This window comes from Oncorhynchus keta, chromosome 34, assembly GCF_023373465.1.
Source record: "Oncorhynchus keta strain PuntledgeMale-10-30-2019 chromosome 34, Oket_V2, whole genome shotgun sequence".
Taxonomy (NCBI): Eukaryota; Metazoa; Chordata; class Actinopteri; order Salmoniformes; family Salmonidae; genus Oncorhynchus; species Oncorhynchus keta.
Window position 1 is genome coordinate 18,618,252 of NC_068454.1, and position 18,659 is coordinate 18,636,910.

General features: G+C 44.6%; 1 protein-coding gene across 1 annotated transcript in view; it reads right to left on the minus strand.

The window, feature by feature from the left end:
* LOC118373966 (probable G-protein coupled receptor 156) overlaps positions 1-18,659 on the minus strand; it is a 45,601-nt gene that overhangs the window by 17,758 nt on the left and 9,184 nt on the right. Inside the window, exon 2 of the mRNA XM_035760299.2 lies at positions 8,523-8,675. Within this exon, the coding sequence (XP_035616192.1) occupies positions 8,523-8,639 (117 nt within the window). The 5' untranslated portion in view covers positions 8,640-8,675. The remainder of the gene's footprint in view (positions 1-8,522; positions 8,676-18,659) is intronic.

The following is an 18,659-nucleotide window of genomic DNA, read 5'->3' on the forward strand; positions in this document are numbered from 1 at the left end:
TCTGCGAAGATGTAACTGTGAATGAGTAGATATGAGACCTGGACTCCACATCATGCCCCCCTTCCCAGTCTACATACACGCCCACCCTCTGGTGCTTCTCGACCAGTGGCAGGGGGACAGGGGGGTCTGCAGAGCCCAGTACTTAGTCCTGTTCCTCAGGCCGACTGTCCAGTAGCCACGCACAGGGTTTAGGCTATTCCCTCCTTTCTTGTTGACAGGCTCTCTCCCTACTCTTATGTCCCACTCGGTCTTCCCCTTCACCTGCACCTCGTAGTCGAACCTCCCTGAGGAAAAGCCCTCCTTCCTCAGGACACTGATACCAGGGTAAAACCTCTCAGGGTTGTCAGGGAGGTTCAGCGCTGTTTTGCCGCGGGCCACTTGTTTACCGTTGTCAGAGAGGATGACTTTGGGGGAGCTGTATCAGGGTCAAGGATCACATCAACGGCACACTGCTTAATTCTTGTAAGTTCTGTGTCACACAATCTTTTCACTTCATCTTCAGTGACTTCTCAAACTGGGACCGAGCTCTACTCACAGCTCTCCTTACTGTTCTTACGTACACAACACTTTGACCACTGATCTCAGACCAGTTCTTGGTGAGAGGAGGGGTGCACAGGGATGGGAAGCTATGGATGAGGTGAAGGTGGTACTCAGTGTGTGAGAGCTGATCCAGCTCAGTGTCTCTCCTTTAGCCTGCCTCTGCTCCTTTCTGCTCCTCCCCAATCACCTCAATGAGCTCAGCCTGGCTTCTCTGAATTGAGCTCACCAGAGCAGTAAAGACCTCCAAGCTCTCCCTAATATCTTTCTCTGAATTTATTCTGCCTGATTGTACTGTGTCTTTGATGTCCTTCACTTTCTGCAGTCGACCTTGAATCATCTGCTGCATGACATCTTCCATGTTCGCTGGATGAAGCCTCCTTTTTTTCTCCAATGGGACAGTGTTGTGTTTCTTGTGTCTTTTCTCAGTGCATACCTGACACATCTATGCCTGGTTACTTCTACAGAACAGCTCAATAAGCTTCTGCTACCTCTTACACACTCTGTCCTCCATGTTCATCACAGGCTTGATCAGGTTGTGTTTCTTGAAGGTGGTCAGTACGTGGTGAGGTTCCAAGTGAATCTCACAGTAAGAGGCCCGACACTCCAGGCAGGACTTCAAGGCCTTGCATTTCCTCCCAGTGCAGACGTCACAGGGTACTTCTCCACATTGGGCAGCTTGGGGTTGGTCTTGGTCCAGCGGTTGGTCCTGGGTAAAAAGTAACAGTCGCACTCGTTTCAACTGACCTGATTGGCCATTTCAGATATGGAAGTATTGACTTTGAGATCAGGTCTTCTGCAGAATTTCTGCTTACACATGGTACACTGACACGGGCTGGTGGTATGCCAGGACCCATGTATGCAGTCCTTGTTGTGTCCACATGGGGTTGGGCTAGTGAACACGTATAGACAGATGGAGCACAGGAACAGTTCCTGAGACAGCAGGCTGCTGGTGGAAGCCATGTCTGGGTCTGGGACGACATCCAACAGAAAACCACATGGGACTTTATGAAATCTCTTGGCTCTTGACACCAAGATTTTTTACAGTCATTTTTTCTCTAGTGTACGGTTGTAGACAACCACACTATGCAGTTATGCCCAACTAGCTTTCGCAATACATGTAAACAGTGCTACTAACGTATCATTATGGTTTTAGATTTTATTCAGAAATATGGTGTTTAGGAACAAATATTTATTAAGAGATAAAAACAAGAAAGGGCACTGTGAGGACATTCCCACTTGTTCAATGTGTCAATCAGCATAACACAGTGAAGTGTAATGTAATACAAAAACTCAATTGAACTGTATTTATCCCCTTCACGATATTTAGAACTGGGCTTTGACAGGTGTTGAAGCTTGATTAAACAGCAACATAACTAAGGCCCTGTGTTCTGAGCAATCACGTGACATAGCAAGATTTTATCCTGCATTTAAAAGAGTTATCCATAAATGAGAATTACAACAAATATTTAAGCAATTCTCTGAGGATGGTGCCATCTGATATAAAAAGAAATGGGGACAGTTTGAAGAAAGATCTTTGAACATAGGTTCAAATCCAGGCATGTCACATGATTGTGCAAGACACAAGGCCCTAAACATAACATACAACAGACGCAATGCAGCACAAATGAAATAACCTGTAAAAAAGCCCAGTCCTTTGCACGTGACTTTCCCCACAGACTCATTCGGGTGATTTCTCCCCTTCTCAGCTGTCTATCACAACCTCCTGGTTTCCACTAATCAGAGTGCCCAAATGCACATTTGGACTGTGACCCCTCCCACTCCAGGTCAGAGTGGCCATCGTTGTCGGCAGATGAAGACGCAAGTTCCCAAGGGCCGGCATTTATATGCCCTCCAAAGTAAGATCGGTGGACCAAGATTCCGAGGTTAGATTAAGAAGGAAGAGGGGGGTTTGCTCGATTGTGCTTGGGACATTTTTTTGTTTGTTTGTACCTTTACCTCTTTTTTCTCCCCAATTTCGTGATATCCAATTAGTAGTTACAGTCTTGTCCCATCGCTGCAACTCCCCTACGGACTCATAAGAGGCGAAGGTCGAGAGCCCTGCGTCCCCCGAAACACGACCCTGCCAAGCCGCACTGCTTCTAGACACGCCAATGTGTCAGAGGAAACACTGTCCAGCTGGCGACCAGAGTCAGCTTGCATGAGCCCGCCCTGCCACAAGGAGTCACTAGAGCGTGATGGGACAAGGAAATTGATAAGAGAATTTTGTTCTTCGGGTTCATAACCCAATTTAATTGTGATTACTCAGTCTGCTATGTCAGGATTTGTAAGATACTGATAGAAATGAAAACAGACAGAGGCCCAGTCTCCCACAGTTAAATGTTTATTCACGGGAACGTTCTGAAGTCAAGAATACAAATCAATTCATTTTATACTGACTTCTCACGCCCACACAATCACACGCACACACACACGCACACACACAAACATACGCACACACTGTCTGTCTCACTACCCAGCCGACAGAGATAGTGACCTTGTCCTTGAGACGTACTCCCCGTTCTCTCCCAAATCTCTATTCAGGTCGGCACCAAGCTCAGACAGTCTATGTTTATAATACTATAAAGACATATTGTTTTACCCTAATTCTGACTTGGACTACACATGAATTGATTATGTTTTTATACATTCTAATCAATTCCATACAATTATATGTTTCAGGGCGGACTATTCTAATCATTCAATTAACAGACAATTCTCACCTATCAGAAATCCTGGCCGGCCAAACCCTCCCCTAACCCGGACGATGCTGAGCCAATTGTGCTTAGCCTCATGGGTCTCCTGGTCACGGCCGGCTGTAACACAGCCTGGGATCAAACCCGGAGCTGTAGTGACGCCTCAAGCATTGTGATGCACTGCCTTAAACCGCTGCACCACTCGGGAGGCCCCACTCGTTATTACATCTGGTTGCCAAGCATGTGAATGGTTTGTGTCTGGACTGTATTGTCGATGAAAAGATGTAGCATGTGCTGTAGTGGTCCTTCTGTAGCTCAGTTGGTAGAGCATGGCGCTTGTAACGCCAGGGTAGTGGGTTCGATTCCCGGGACCACCCATACGTAGAATGTATGCACACATGACTGTAAGTCGCTTTGGATAAAAGCGTCTGCTAAATGGCATATATTATTATTATTATATTACTGTTATATTGTTGTATGTATGTTGAAGAGAGGGAAAGATTGAAGTGTAGTGTCATTGAGGTTGGGGGGGTGGAAGGGATTTGGGGGATGGGGGAGGGTTTATTAGAAGTTAGTAGGGCTCTTTTTTATTGTCTCAGAAGTACTGAGTGAGGTAGGAGGATTGAGACATGTTGTAAACCGGGATTGCCCACACACTCCAGCACAATAGGGGGCAGCATGCACCTTTAACGATGGTTTGCGGACGACCATTATGTCATAGACATAGAAGAAGACGCAAGTTTGGCTGCAGACCAAGTTGTCATTGTGTTTACTAGGAAGATTTGCGTGCATCCATTAAAACCACAAGTCCATTCCTTCATATGTATCACAAAGACCACTTCTATGTGTTTGTGTGTGCTGGTGAACAAGAGCCAATAAAACTCTAGATATGGACATATCTGCCTGTAGCGAGTCAGAATCTTAACAAACAGAAATATTTACTAGCGAGTGAGGGCATTCACAGCTGACTGCTCAGACAAGCTCCAGCTAGCTGTTTTCGCAAACTTCTACTCACCTCTGTGTGTGTATTCAGAAGGTGCAGCCGTGTCAAAGTCAGTATATTTTGTACTCAATCTTGTAGAGCGATCTGTGAGGGAATTTTGCTATGCCTAAGCATGAAGTTCTCCAGTCTCACTTTAGAGTGCCATTTACCATGGCTTGTCCCTGTCTCTTACTGCTAGGCTGCACTGCAGCTTCTCTCAAAGGTAAAGTACATGGATGAATTAACCCTTAACATGACTGTCAGCTGAACCATGTATCTTTATGGTTGCCATTTATCCAATACCTTCACACTTTCTGTTCATATTATGTAGGAGTTCATAATGCTGTTTTTGTTGTAGCCACAGAAGATTTACTGAGGGTTTGACCAAATAACAAAGATATCGAAAAGCAGTGTGCCCATTGCAGATCATTGCAGATCATTTTATTCATGCAAAGATGATTAAATGTAATATTTTCACACAGCATTTTTCAGATACAGATGCATATATTGGGGCAGGATTAGTAAGGAGCTACATGTTCACTTTGTCATCATACAATCGTAATAGACTCCAGCAAATGTGATTCCAGATTTCTGAGCAAGATACAATCTATATATCTGGCATATTAAGTTCATTAAACAGTATGATCATTACACAGGTGCACCTTGTGCTGGGAACAATAAAAGGCCACTCTAGATGTGCAGTTTTGTCACACAACACAATGCCACAGATGTCTCATGTTTTGAGGGAGCATGCATTTGGCATGCTGACTGCAGGAATGTCCACCTGAGCTGTTGCCAGAGAATTGAATGTTTATTTCTCTATCATAAGCTTCCTCCCAATGTTGTTTTAGAGGATTTGGCAGTACGTACAACCGGGGTTGGATGGATACATGTTGGCTGGGTGTGGTTGGGGAAATGGGATGAGATGAGAGGTTGGGGGTGTGAAATAATGAATTGAGAAAATGAATTGATTTGAATTTAAATATTATACCTGTAACCCCTCAAAAACAACAAAATATATACCTCTCTAGTGATTGAATATAAATCAATGTATGGAAAGTCTTGTTCTTTAGTATGTCAACGACACATGAGTGAAATCTCAATCAGATTGTCTCCCAGAGAGATGATCAATGGTGCTGACATTTTATCAATGCCACAAAACCTAAGGTTGAAGTATGGGTAAAGTTTGTCAGTGAAGGAACAACCAGTAAACAAGTTGAAACGAGAACTGGTATGAGCATCGTACAAGGAGACCTCACCCTCTTCATAGTCCACATAGACCCTATCGTCTGGGGCTTCTTACTCAGGGAGAGGGGGGTAGAGTCTGTGGTGCCGGCCTGGTAGACATTCCCTTTTCCCAGCTGGACAGTCCAGAGTCCATTCTCAGGCTTTTCTGCAATAACCTTTCTGTTGATGGACACTCTGGCCACTCCTTCACCCCAGAGAGTATTTCCCTTCACCTGCACCTCGTAGTAGAATCTCCCTGAGGAGAAGCCCTCCTTTCCCAGGACGCTGGAAATGTAGAAAAACATTTCTGGGTTGCCAGGTAGATTTTGTCTTCTACCCACATGTCTTGCTTGTTTCGTATCTTCAGAGAGGAGAAGATTTGGGTGGGCAGTATCAAGGTCCAGAGTTACATCTACTGACCACTGCTGTATCATCTTCAGCTCAGCATCACATAACCTCTTCACTTCCTTGTTCAGTGTCTCTTCAAAGTAGTCCCTGGTGTGTAAGAGATGCTCTATCTTAGAGCGTCACTGCTTTAGCTCAGTGATTTCCATCTCCAGCTCTTTAATGAGCCCTTCAGCCTGCCTCTCCTCTACTTTCTGCTTCTCCTCAACCGCCCCAATAAGCTCAGCCTGCCTCTCCCCTGCTTTCTGCTTCTCCTCAACCGCCCCAATAAGCTCAGCCTGCCTCTCCACTGCTTTCTGCTTCTCCTCAACCGCCCCAATAAGCTCAGCCTGGCTCTCCTCTGCTTTCTGCTTTTCCTCAACCGCCCCAATAAGCTCAGCCTGCCTCTCCACTGCTTTCTGCTTCTCCTCAACCGCCCCAATAAGCTCAGCCTGCCTCTCCTCTGCTTTCTGCTTCTCCTCAACCGCCCCAATAAGCTCAGCCTGGCTCTCCTCTGCTTTCTGCTTCTCCTCAACCGCCCCAATAAGCTCAGCCTGCCTCTCCACTGCTTTCTGCTTCTCCTCAACCGCCCCAATAAGCTCAGCCTGCCTCTCCACTGCTTTCTGCTTCTCCTCAACCGCCCCAATAAGCTCAGCCTGGCTCTCCACTGCTTTCTGCTTCTCCTCAACCGCCCCAATAAGCTCAGCCTGGCTCTCCCCTGCTTTCTGCTTCTCCTCAACCGCCCCAATAAGCTCAGCCTGCCTCTCCTCTGCTTTCTGCTTCTCCTCAACCGCCCCAATAAGCTCAGCCTGCCTCTCCTCTGCTTTCTGCTTCTCCTCAACCGCCCCAATAAGCTCAGCCTGCCTCTCCACTGCTTTCTGCTTCTCCTCAACCGCCCCAATAAGCTCAGCCTGGCTCTCCTCTGCTTTCTGCTTCTCCTCAACCGCCCCCGATACTCAGCCTGCCTCTCCTCTGCTTTCTGCTTCTCCTCAACCGCCCCAATAAGCTCAGCCTGGCTCTCCTCTGCTTTCTGCTTCTCCTCAACCGCCCCAATAAGCTCAGCCTGGCTCTCCTCTGCTTTCTGCTTCTCCTCAACCGCCCCAATAAGCTCAGCCTGGCTACTCTCAATAGAACGCATTCATTCTGTAAAGATCTGCAAGCTTTCCTTTATCTCTTCCTCTGCATTTATTTTGTTGGACTGTGTTGTTCCTTTAATCTCCTTAACTTTCTGCACATCAACGTCCATATTTTCCAGCTGAGCTTTTCATGTCCCTGCTTTTGTCCACTAGAGAGACGATGTTGTGGGATTGTGGTCAAGTCTCTGTGCAAAACTGACACACATATATCTGGTCAGTCTTACAAAACTGCTCCAGAGGTCTATCATGCCTCTTACAGAATCGTTCTTCAAGATTCCCACAGGGTTGATCAGCTTGTGTTTCTTTACAGCTGGGACATTCTTATGAGTCTCCAGGTGAGTCTCACAGTGTGAAGCCTGACAATTTAGACAAGGCTTCATGGCCTTGACCTTCCCTCCAATGCAGAAGTCGCAGTTCAGTTCTCCAGCTCCAGTTTTGGCTGCCGCTTGCTCCAAGTGGTTGGTGTCATTCCCTTGACCTCGTGCCCAGAAGCGATCAACCAGTTCAGAAATGAAAGTATTGACCTTTGGCTCAGGTCTTTTGGGGAATGTGTGCTTACACAGTGGACACTGGCACATGACATTGGTTCTCCAGTATTCGTTGATACAAGCCACGCAGAAGTTGTGATCGCATGGGGTTGTGACTGGATTCTTGAAAACATTCCGACAGACAGAATGGAACTGATCTTCAGACAGTACAGTGCTAAATGATGCCATGCCTGCCAATAAACAGAAAGTGAAATCAATTTTCCTGAGCGAGTCAGCAATCTGTGTTATTTTGCCATTTACAAAATAAGTACACTTACTGTATGTATTTCCTTCTCACTTATTTAATTTATTAAATTAAAAATAAAGCTGGAATTTTAAACAAAGAGCAAACAAGAGAAGCTATGATACATAAGAAAATGAGAAGATTTGTTCTTTCTCTTCCCAATGGGCACACACTGGTTAGGTTGAACCAACGTGGAAGAGACGTTGAATTGAAGTCAGTGCCCAGTGGGTTCTTACCTGAGATGATGGGTGTTGTTGGCGGATCTTTTTTTTCTCTTGAATCCTGAGGACTCCACGTGCAGGTGACTTAGTGCAAGTGCTCAAAGAAATGTATAAGGAGAAAGTGTGTTGGGGTACTCAACATTCATCTCTGCTGTTCAGTTTCATTTCAGCACCAGGCTCCTCCTGACACATTGAAATACATTGAGCTTCCAGCAGATAACTTTCTATATGGGTGAACTCTCTACATACATACTTTTTCACTGTTGTAATACAATTATTCCAGAAAAATATCACAATGTTCACATGATATGTTATTAGTTTAGCTCATTAAATTGAAAAGAGATCATTTAGAAGGGTGTAACACCAACCTTACACCTGGCCCTCCCACTGGGCACGGATGTCAATTCAACGTCTATTCCACGTAGGCACAATGTCATTTTATTGAAACAACGTGGAAACAACGTTGATCCAACCACTGTGTGCCCAGTGGGCGGACACTTTGGGCAATGGGCACAGAGGTCAATACAAAAGCAAGTGTTTGTGTGTGTGTGCATGTGCGTGTGTTTACCGTGCTCAGGGTACATAGTCTCTGCAGTATCTCCAGGCCCTTTTGTGTATTGACTCCAGGGTGGATGAGGCAGAGTCTGGAGTCACAGTAAGAGCTGCAGTTCTGCTCTGATTCCATGGCTGGACCCAGTCTGTCAGCCCTCACACACACATCCTGAAGAACAACACACAGCTGTCATTAACTGTTTCAACACACTACAATACTACATACAGACACAGGTAAACTGAGAGGAGAGACACAATCACATTCTTACATGTGTTTAATAACACACAAACTCCTATTCTCTCTTCCCAGTCTCCCACCAGGGTAGAAATATTGAGTTTCACAAAACACAAGAGTGCAGAAGTAATGCTAGATTTAAAAAACTATACCCAAGTCTCCTACTACTATTTATTTTGATTAAGATTTATTTTATTTTGTTTATTTATATGTTTAATCCCAGCCCACTTCCCTGCAGGAGACCTTTAGCCTTTTGGTAAGCCGTCATAGTAAATAAGAAATTTGTCTTAACTGACTTGCCTCGTTAAATAAAGGTTAAATAAATACATAAATAAATTAACTCAGCACACTGCTCAATGCTCACCACAGGGTGGAGCCATTACAACGGTCCCAATCTAACAGGACAGGAATGGAGCCAATACAAAGGTCAACAATCTAACAGGACAGGAATGGAGCCAATACAAAGGTCAACAATCTAACAGGACAGGAATGGAGCCATTATAAAGGTCCCAATCTAACAGGACAGGAATGGAGCCATTACAAAGGTCCCAATCTAACAGGACAGGAATGGAGCCATTATAAAGGTCCCAATCTAACAGGACAGGAATGGAGCCATTATAAAGGTCCCAATCTAACAGGACAGGAATGGAGCCATTACAAAGGTTCCAATCTAACAGGACAGGAATGGAGCCATTACAAAGGTCCCAATCTAACAGGACAGGAATGGAGCCATTACAAAGGTCCCAATCTAACAGGACAGGAATGGAGCCATTACAAAGGTCCCAATCTAACAGGACAGAAATGGAGCCATTATAAAGGTCCCAATCTAACAGGACAGGAATGGAGCCATTACAAAGGTTCCAATCTAACAGGACAGGAATGGAGCCATTATAAAGGTCCCAATCTAACAGGACAGGAATGGAGCCATTATAAAGGTCCCAATCTAACAGGACAGGAATGGAGCCATTACAAAGGTTCCAATCTAACAGGACAGGAATGGAGCCATTACAAAGGTCCCAATCTAACAGGACAGGAATGGAGCCATTACAAAGGTCCCAATCTAACAGGACAGAAATGGAGCCATTATAAAGGTCCCAATCTAACAGGACAGGAATGGAGCCATTACAAAGGTTCCAATCTAACAGGACAGGAATGGAGCCATTATAAAGGTCCCAATCTAACAGGACAGGAATGGAGCCATTATAAAGGTCCCAATCTAACAGGACAGGAATGGAGCCATTACAAAGGTTCCAATCTAACAGGACAGGAATGGAGCCATTACAAAGGTCCCAATCTAACAGGACAGGAATGGAGCCATTACAAAGGTTCCAATCTAACAGGACAGGAATGGAGCCATTACAAAGGTTCCAATCTAACAGGACAGGAATGGAGCCATTACAAAGGTCCCAATCTAACAGGACAGGAATGGAGCCATTATAAAGGTCCCAATATAACAGGACAGGAATGGAGCCATTACAAAGGTCCCAATCTAACAGGACAGGAATGGAGCCATTACAAAGGTTCCAATCTAACAGGACAGGAATGGAGCCATTACAAAGGTCCCAATCTAACAGGACAGGAATGGAGCCATTACAAAGGTCCCAATCTAACAGGACAGGAATGGACCCATTACAAAGGTCCCAATCTAACAGGACAGGAATGGAGCCATTACAAAGGTCCCAATCTAACAGGACAGGAATGGAGCCATTACAAAGGTCCCAATCTAACAGGACAGGAATGGACCCATTACAAAGGTCCCAATCTAACAGGACAGGGATGGAGCCATTACAAAGGTTCCAATCTAACAGGACAGGAATGGAGCCATTATAAAGGTCCCAATCTAACAGGACAGGGATGGTGTTAGCAGCGGCCAGTCACACTGCTCATAGGAAGTGTCGTGTAGTCTAAGGGGAAACACACTGACAGTGAACTTTGAAACACTAGATTCATATAGGAATGAGTGGTAGGTAGGCAGAATGGAGTGTGCGGAAGGTAGCCTAGCGGTTAAGGGCATTGGGCCAGTAACTGAAAGGTCGCTGGTTGAATCCCTGAGCCGACTAGATTAAAAATCTGCCTCTGCCCCTTGAGCAAGGCACTTAACCCTAATTGCTCCTGTAAGTCGCTCTGGATAAGAGTGTCTACTAAATGACTCAGATGTAAATGTTAAATTAATGTGACAGTAAAAATTACACAGCTTTGTGAATAAGGGTAGATTGGACAGACAATTACCACAGAAACTTCAGGAAAGCTCCTGGGAAAGGCAATGCTTAGAAGGCCACAGCGAGGTCTGACCAAACCCCACTAAGAGCACAGGATTTGGCCAATTGGAGAGGAAGATTGCATGCTTCTGCTTGTCCTCAGTCTCCACAAAACAACACAGAGCTGAATGACATAATATATGACCACAGTTAGATGTATGTGCGAGTGTATTTATTGTGCACTAGTTTCATTGTAATATCATCCTGTTCTATGTGACTTACCGAAACACCACAGATGTTATTGAGCTTGACAGGTAACTTGCAATGCAGACAGTGGTCCCGCATATAAGTGAGTGGTCTGGTCCTTGACAAATAAACAACAGATACATCCATAAACCAGAACAAGCAGCAGCTAGAAGAACCATAGGACCATGTTTTATGAGGTTACACCGTCATGTCGCTGATATAATTATGTACAATGGAACATGACGTCATACAATGTGTCTTCTACAGTACCCCTTTAACAACCTCACTGACTCATGGGCCATGTGTCGTTTGTGTACATCTATCTTTATGTTTATAGTTTATAGTTGTGTGTATGTGCATATATGCGGGAGAGTGTGTGTGTGTGTGTGTGTGTGTGTGTGTGTGTGTGTGTGTGTGTGTGTGTGTGTGTGTGTGTGTGTGTGTGTGTGTGTGTGTGTGTGTGTGTGTGTGTGTGTGTGTGTGTAACTGGGTCTAGATTCATGTCTTTATGTGTGTCCTAACTGACAATTGTGTGTGTGTGTGCGCTTTATGTGTCACTGTTTGTGTGCTGACTAAGACATCCCCAGGGCTGTGACTGTCTCTCAGTATCGATAGAGTCGCAGGCTGATAACAGGGTAGGCTACTCTCACTGTGCTGTGTGACTTACATTGTTTTACTCACAGGTCTAGTGCAGTCAAAAAATGAGATTTTCCTGTGTTTTATATACACTCAGTGGCCCGTTGTTTTAGGTACACCCATCTAGTACCGGGTCAGATCCCCTTGTAGACTTGAAGGGATGCACCTGGTCAGCAACAATGTTTAGAGATGCTGTATCGTTCAAATGTTGCTCAATTGGTATCAAGGGACCTAACGTGTGACAGGAAAGCATTCCCCACACCATTACACCACCGCCACCAGCCTGTACCGTTGACACCAGGCAGGATGGGATCATTGACTCATGCTGCTTATGCCAAATTCTGCCTGCTATCAGCATGACGCAACAGGAAAAGTGATTTGTCAGACCAGGCAATGTTTTTCCACTCCTCAGTTGTCCAGTGTTGGTGATCCTGTGCCCACTGGAGCCACTTCTTCTTGTTTTTAGCTGATAGGAGTGGAACCCGGTGTGGTCGTCTGCTGCAATAGCCCATTTGTGGCAAGGACTGACGAATTGTGCTTTCCGAGATGCTGTTCTGCACACCGCTGTTGTACTGCGCTGTTATATGCCTGTTTGTGGCCGCCTGTTAGCTTGTACCATTCTTGCCCTTCTCATCAACGAGTTGTTTTCACCCACAGGACTGCCGCTGACTGGATGTTTTTTGTTTTTGGCACCAATTTTGGTAAATCCTAGAGACTGTTGTGCGTGAAAAGCCCAGGAGGCTGGCTGTTTCTGAGATAATGGAACTGGCGCGCCTGGCACCGATGATCATACCATGCGCAAAGCCGAGTAGGTCACTCGTTTTGCCTATTCTAATGTTCAGTCGAAGAGTAATAATGCCTTTTTATACACCAAGCTGTAAGGATCGACGCTGGAGACAAGAAGTAAGTACAGGGAGTGAACATTTACTGGGAAAACGGACATCAAACCAAAACAAGAACAGCGTCTGGACGGGGAATATAACGACAATACGAAAATAATGCTGACACGGGGGAACCAACTGAGGAACAGACAGATAAAGAAGGGTAATTTACAAAGTAATCGAGTCCCGGTGAGAGCAATATTAAGCAGCTGTGCGTAATGACGATGACAGGTGTGCGTAATGAAGGGCAGCCTGGCACCCTCGAGTGCCAGAGAGGGGGAGGGGGAGCGGGAGCAGGCGTGGTAGTACCACACCCTCTAGGGGCGCCACCTGGCATACCACCTGGGCAAGCCTGACGTGCCGGCCGAGGCATGGGCGCAGGACCAGCTAGCTGAGGCATGGGCGCAGGACCAGCTAGCTGAGGCATGGGAGCCTGGCTAACCAGCTGAAGCATGGGAGCCTGGCTAACCAGCTGAGGCATGGGAGCCTGGCTAACCAGCTGAGGCATGGGAGCCTGGCTAACCAGCTGAGGCATGGGAGCCTGACGAACCAGCTGAGGCGTGGGAGCCTGACGAACCGGCTGAGGCGTGGGAGCCTGACGAACCGGCTGAGGCGTGGGAGCCCGACGAGCCAACTGAGCAGACAGTGAGTTACGTGTCACGGCCACGTGACTCACTGTCTGTAGGAGCAAACCACCGCCGCATGTGGCAGGGGCTACAGTCCATTACGGATTACAAAGGAAAACCCAGACATGATCTGCCCAACAACGCCTCTCTACCAGATGAAACTCAATGCATTTTATGCAGGCTTCGACAATAACAACATCATGCTGGGTGTGAGGGCCGCCACTGACCCATTGGACTGGTGTGCTTAGTCCCCTCCTGTACTCCCTGTTCACCAACGACTGCATGGCCACGCACGACTCCAACACCATCATCAAGTTCTCTGATGACACGACGGAGGTAGGCCTGAACACTGGCGACTATGAGACAGCCTACAGGGAGGACGGCAGTGTGGTGCTGGAACAACAACCTCTCCCTCAATGTCAGTGAGACCAAGTAGCTGTTCGTGGACTACAGGAAATGGGGGGGCGGGCCCGTCCCCTATCCACATCAACGGTGTTGCAGTAGAGCGGGTCGAGAGCTTCAAGTTCCTCGGTGTCCAAATCACAATGGACTTCAAATGGTCCACACACATCAACAGTCACGAAGAAAGTGCAACTGCACCTCTTCCCCCTCAGGAGGTTGAGAAGATTTGACATGGGCCCTGAAATCCTCAAAACGTTCTACAGCCGTACCAATGAGAGCATCTTGACTGGCTGCATCACTGCTTGGTATGGCAATAGCACCGCCCTCTATCGCATGGCGCTACAGAGGGTGGTGCAAGCAGCCCAGTATATCAGGCGGTGTGAAAGGACGGCCCAGAAAAATCATTAAAGACTCCATCCACCCAAGACATAGACTGTTCCCTCTCGTTCTGCATGGAAAGCGGTACCGGTGCATCAAGTCTGACACCAACAGGCTCATGAACAGCTTCTACCCCAAAGCCATAAGACTGCGAAATAGATAACAAAATGGCTACACAAGACTATCTGAGTTGACCCTTGTAATACATGTTTGCACGGTCTCTATGCACACTCAGAGGGCTGTACACACTCAAGCACACTGACACTCCAACACACACACACAAACACTCACTCACATCATTTCCTTACACACATAATATACACATACATTTATATGCCCACTCACATACAATCATCATATACGCTGCTGCTACTGTGTTTATTATATATCCTGATGCCTAGTAACCTTTCCCCTATACATATCTACCTCTACCACTCCAGTATTCCTGACCATTGTAAATACTGAAACTGACTGACCCTGTATATAGTATGCTTACTTACTTTATCATGTTCTTCTTAGTTTTATTTCTCGTGTTTTTGTTCTACCTTGTTATTTTTAGTATTACATTGTTATTGATTACTGCATGGTTGGGTTTTCAGTTTACAAGAAAGGCATTTCACTGTACTTTGTGCATGTGACATTAAAAGCATGAAACTAGGCCTCTTACTCAAACCCTTGTTATTTGTTTGTCTTATGTTGTACCTACCCCACATTCTCCAGGAATATTCTTATCATGTCTTATGTTGTACCTACCCCACATTCTCCAGGAATATTCTTATCATGTCTTATGTTGTACCTACCCCACATTCTCCAGGAATATTCTTATCATGTCTTATGTTGCACCTACCCCACATTCTCCAGGAATATTCTTATCATGTCTTATGTTGCACCTACCCCACATTCTCCAGGAATATTCTTATCATGTCTTATGTTGCACCTACCCCACATTCTCCAGGAATATTCTTATCATGTCTTATGTTGCACCTACCCCACATTCTCCAGGAATATTCTTATCATGTCTTATGTTGCACCTACCCCACATTCTCCAGGAATATTCTTATCATGTCTTATGTTGTACCTACCCCACATTCTCCAGGAATATTCTTATAATGTCTTATGTTGCACCTACCCCACATTCTCCAGGAATATTCTTATCATGTCTTATGTTGCACCTACCCCACATTCTCCAGGAATATTCTTATCATGTCTTATGTTGCACCTACCCCACATTCTCCAGGAATATTCTTATCATGTTACTGAATGTATCCAGAGTATTTTCACATTTCATTATCAACAAATGTGGCAAAAAGTAGAGTAAATGTAAAATGCACATAAAAGTAACAGTGTAACGTTTGGATTCAGTCGTGTGTCAGGTGAACTGTTGTGTTCTCACCTTTAGTTTTAAAAAAATCCCATAATCTCCAAACTGTTCCCTTCAATTGCTTCCATGGTTATGCGTACTGTATGCTTTCCATATTTCTTCTGTAAGAAACATTTCAATTTATCCCGATCCATATAGGCCAATTCCCACGAGTATAGGGGTTACTAGACCAATACGAAAGAGAGTTCCAAATCCAATAACAGCTACTTTTCAGTTCTCCCCACTCAGACCACTCCCAGACAGTACTAGCAAAATTCTTGATTGAGAAATTGCTCTTTGCTAAGAAGCTATTTTTGTTCATTTATGACCATTTTAATTCTAAACAATCACAATAAGGAACTTCATTTTTACTCAGAAATTATTTGATATTGAGATTTTTTAAAAGTGCCTGCATTGGATCTATAATCAGAGGTCTAGTGCCAGGATCGTTTTTCAATTTCAGTGGCTAAGTAAGTTATCGACTAAAACAAGGATCATCCGAATGTACATGCTTCCTCTCTGGCCAACAACCCTCAACAACTGCCAGTTAAAAGACACAAGTTACTATAATGCCACCAAAGCCTGTAAGCATACAAACAACCATGCCTTATATCAGAGAGCATATGGTATAAGTCGTAATTAGGCCGATTAAGATGACATGAATTGTAGTTGTCTTGTCCAATGAATAATGACTTCTTCCGTTTCTTTTCTGGGGGTCTGGAAATTGCCTGTAGTTTCCTTCCTCATATTCTTTCATAATTTTCCCAGTTTAGATCACAGCGTTGGACATTCCTGCAGACACAACCGGGCCAAAGAGGCTTTCCACCGGTTTTTCAAAATCCTCTCCATCAGTTTCAACACGTTGAAAAGTATGCCACCTTGACGAGGTCAACAAAGGTCAGTTAACACCTAACACGGAGTTCAGCATGAGCAACGCACATGAAAGCCGATTCCAGCCCCGGCTGCAAGGTGACGGACATGTTTTGACAGTACACTGCATAATGGTTATAAGGCGTGTCTCTGTCTACATTTGTCCTGGTCTCGGGCGGAGAAGACAACTTTACTGTAAGAGCTTATAGTTAGCCTCGTGACAACTTTCACTAGTCACCTCACTCGGCTACATCCATTATGTGCACCTGTTAGATGATGTAGAGTCAGAGATCAATGGCCAGTAGGACTGTCAGTGATAGGTGGCTATGTTTCTACTATTGTCCACCCTTTAAATAGAGAAATTATGTTTCATCCATGTATCGTCCCTGTCAGTTTGCCTGACCCAATCCCCTCTCTCCATTTAAGAAGGGTGTCGCGGGAGCAGCGGGTGAACTGCATGCGGTCAGCACCGCTGGACAAAGCGTGACCAGTGTTCTGAGGGGCACTATTGAAACATTCCACCTCACGCTGTAATCCATTTAGCAATTTATTCTAAAGATGATCAAGTGTAAGAATGCAGTTATTGGCATTGCTTGCCCTTGCTTAAAGCCAACGGGGAGAAAATGTATAGATTTGATTATTTTTGTTAGGGTTTTCTGCTTTCCCTCTTCAAAAACACATTTTTGCTAATAAAATCATCCTACTTTGGTTTAGCACCTTCTCTACATGATGTGGGCTTAGATCATAGCTGGTGCAGAGTTAGTCTAGCTTGTCTCTGCTTGTAGATGTTGAAAGTGTTAACTTCATCCCTGGTCTCCCATACTCATAAACATTAAATAAATTCCAGAATGTGTTTTACTTTAAACAGCTTAAGCATTTTTCAAACAGTCTGCTTTGTCTTATAATCCTCTGATAAAACATATTTGAGAAAATAAAATGAGTGAAAAATATTAAAATCTCAAATTAAAACAATTAAATGTTCAATGCAGCCTTTTTAAAAATCTGAATATAAAATCATTTCTGGATAACCTTACTGTGATAAAATGGTAAAAAATAAACAAAAATGGCTTCTTAATAATGAGCAATTTCACAAGCAAAAATGTTGGCAGAACTCTCTGGGAGTGGTCTGAGTTGGGAGGGGAAAAATGAAAAATAGCTGTTATTGGCAGAGAGGTTTGGAACTCTCTTATTGGTTTATTAACTAATTTACTGCCTGGTGATGTCACCAAAACAGGCTGAAATTACAGGCAGTCTTTTCAAACAGCTCTTACATGCTGATCGAACCGTCTCCGCGCATCAATCTGCCATTGTGCGCATTTAGATTTTGTTTATCCCCACCAGTGTAACGGTTCTCTTGTGGTGAAGGAGAGTCGGACCAAAATGCAGCGTGTAGATTGCGATCCATGTTTCATAAACAAACGTAAAACACGAATCAATACAAATACTACAAAACAAAGAACGTAATGAACGTAACGAAAACCGAAACAGCCTATACTTGTATAAACTAACACAGAGACAGGAACAAGGACACTAAGGACAATCACCCACGAAACACACAAAGAATATGGCTGCCTAAATATGGTTCCCAATCAGAGACAACGATAAACACCTGCCTCTGATTGAGAACCACTTCAGACAGCCATAGACTTAACTAGAACACCCCACTAAGCTACAAACCCAATACCAACACACCACATACAAAAACACCATGCCACACCCTGGCCTGACCAAATAAATGAAGATAAACACAAAATACCTCGACCAGGGCGTGACAACCAGACGCGTTCATGACACACAGGTTAAAATACCAAAACCAACTATATTCATTTGGGGACAGGTCGAAACACACATGAAGCATTCTTGGACATTTAGCTAGCTTGCTGTTGCTAGCTAATTTGTCCTGTGAGATAAACATGATAAACTTGATGAATCTCTCCTCAATCATCTTTCTTTCTTCTTCTTGTCTTCTGTGGATTTTTTTATGGTGGTTGGCAACCAACTTTAACCTCGCTCAGCTCTCACATCTTGTAATCACCCACGTGGGTATATGCTTGTAAAAATCAATGAGTAGAAGGGAGGATCAGACTTTCAGCAAGTTAACTTCTTGCGTCGAGCCATCCCGGATCCGGGATCGTGAATACAGCCTCAAGCTCATTACCATAACGCAACGTTAACTATTCATGAAAATCGCAAATTAAATTAAATTAATCTATTTGCTCTCAAGCTTAGCCTTTTGTTAACAACACTGTCATCTCAGATTTTCAAAATATGCTTCTCAACCATAGCAAACTAGCATTTAGCATTTAGCGTTAGCATTTAGC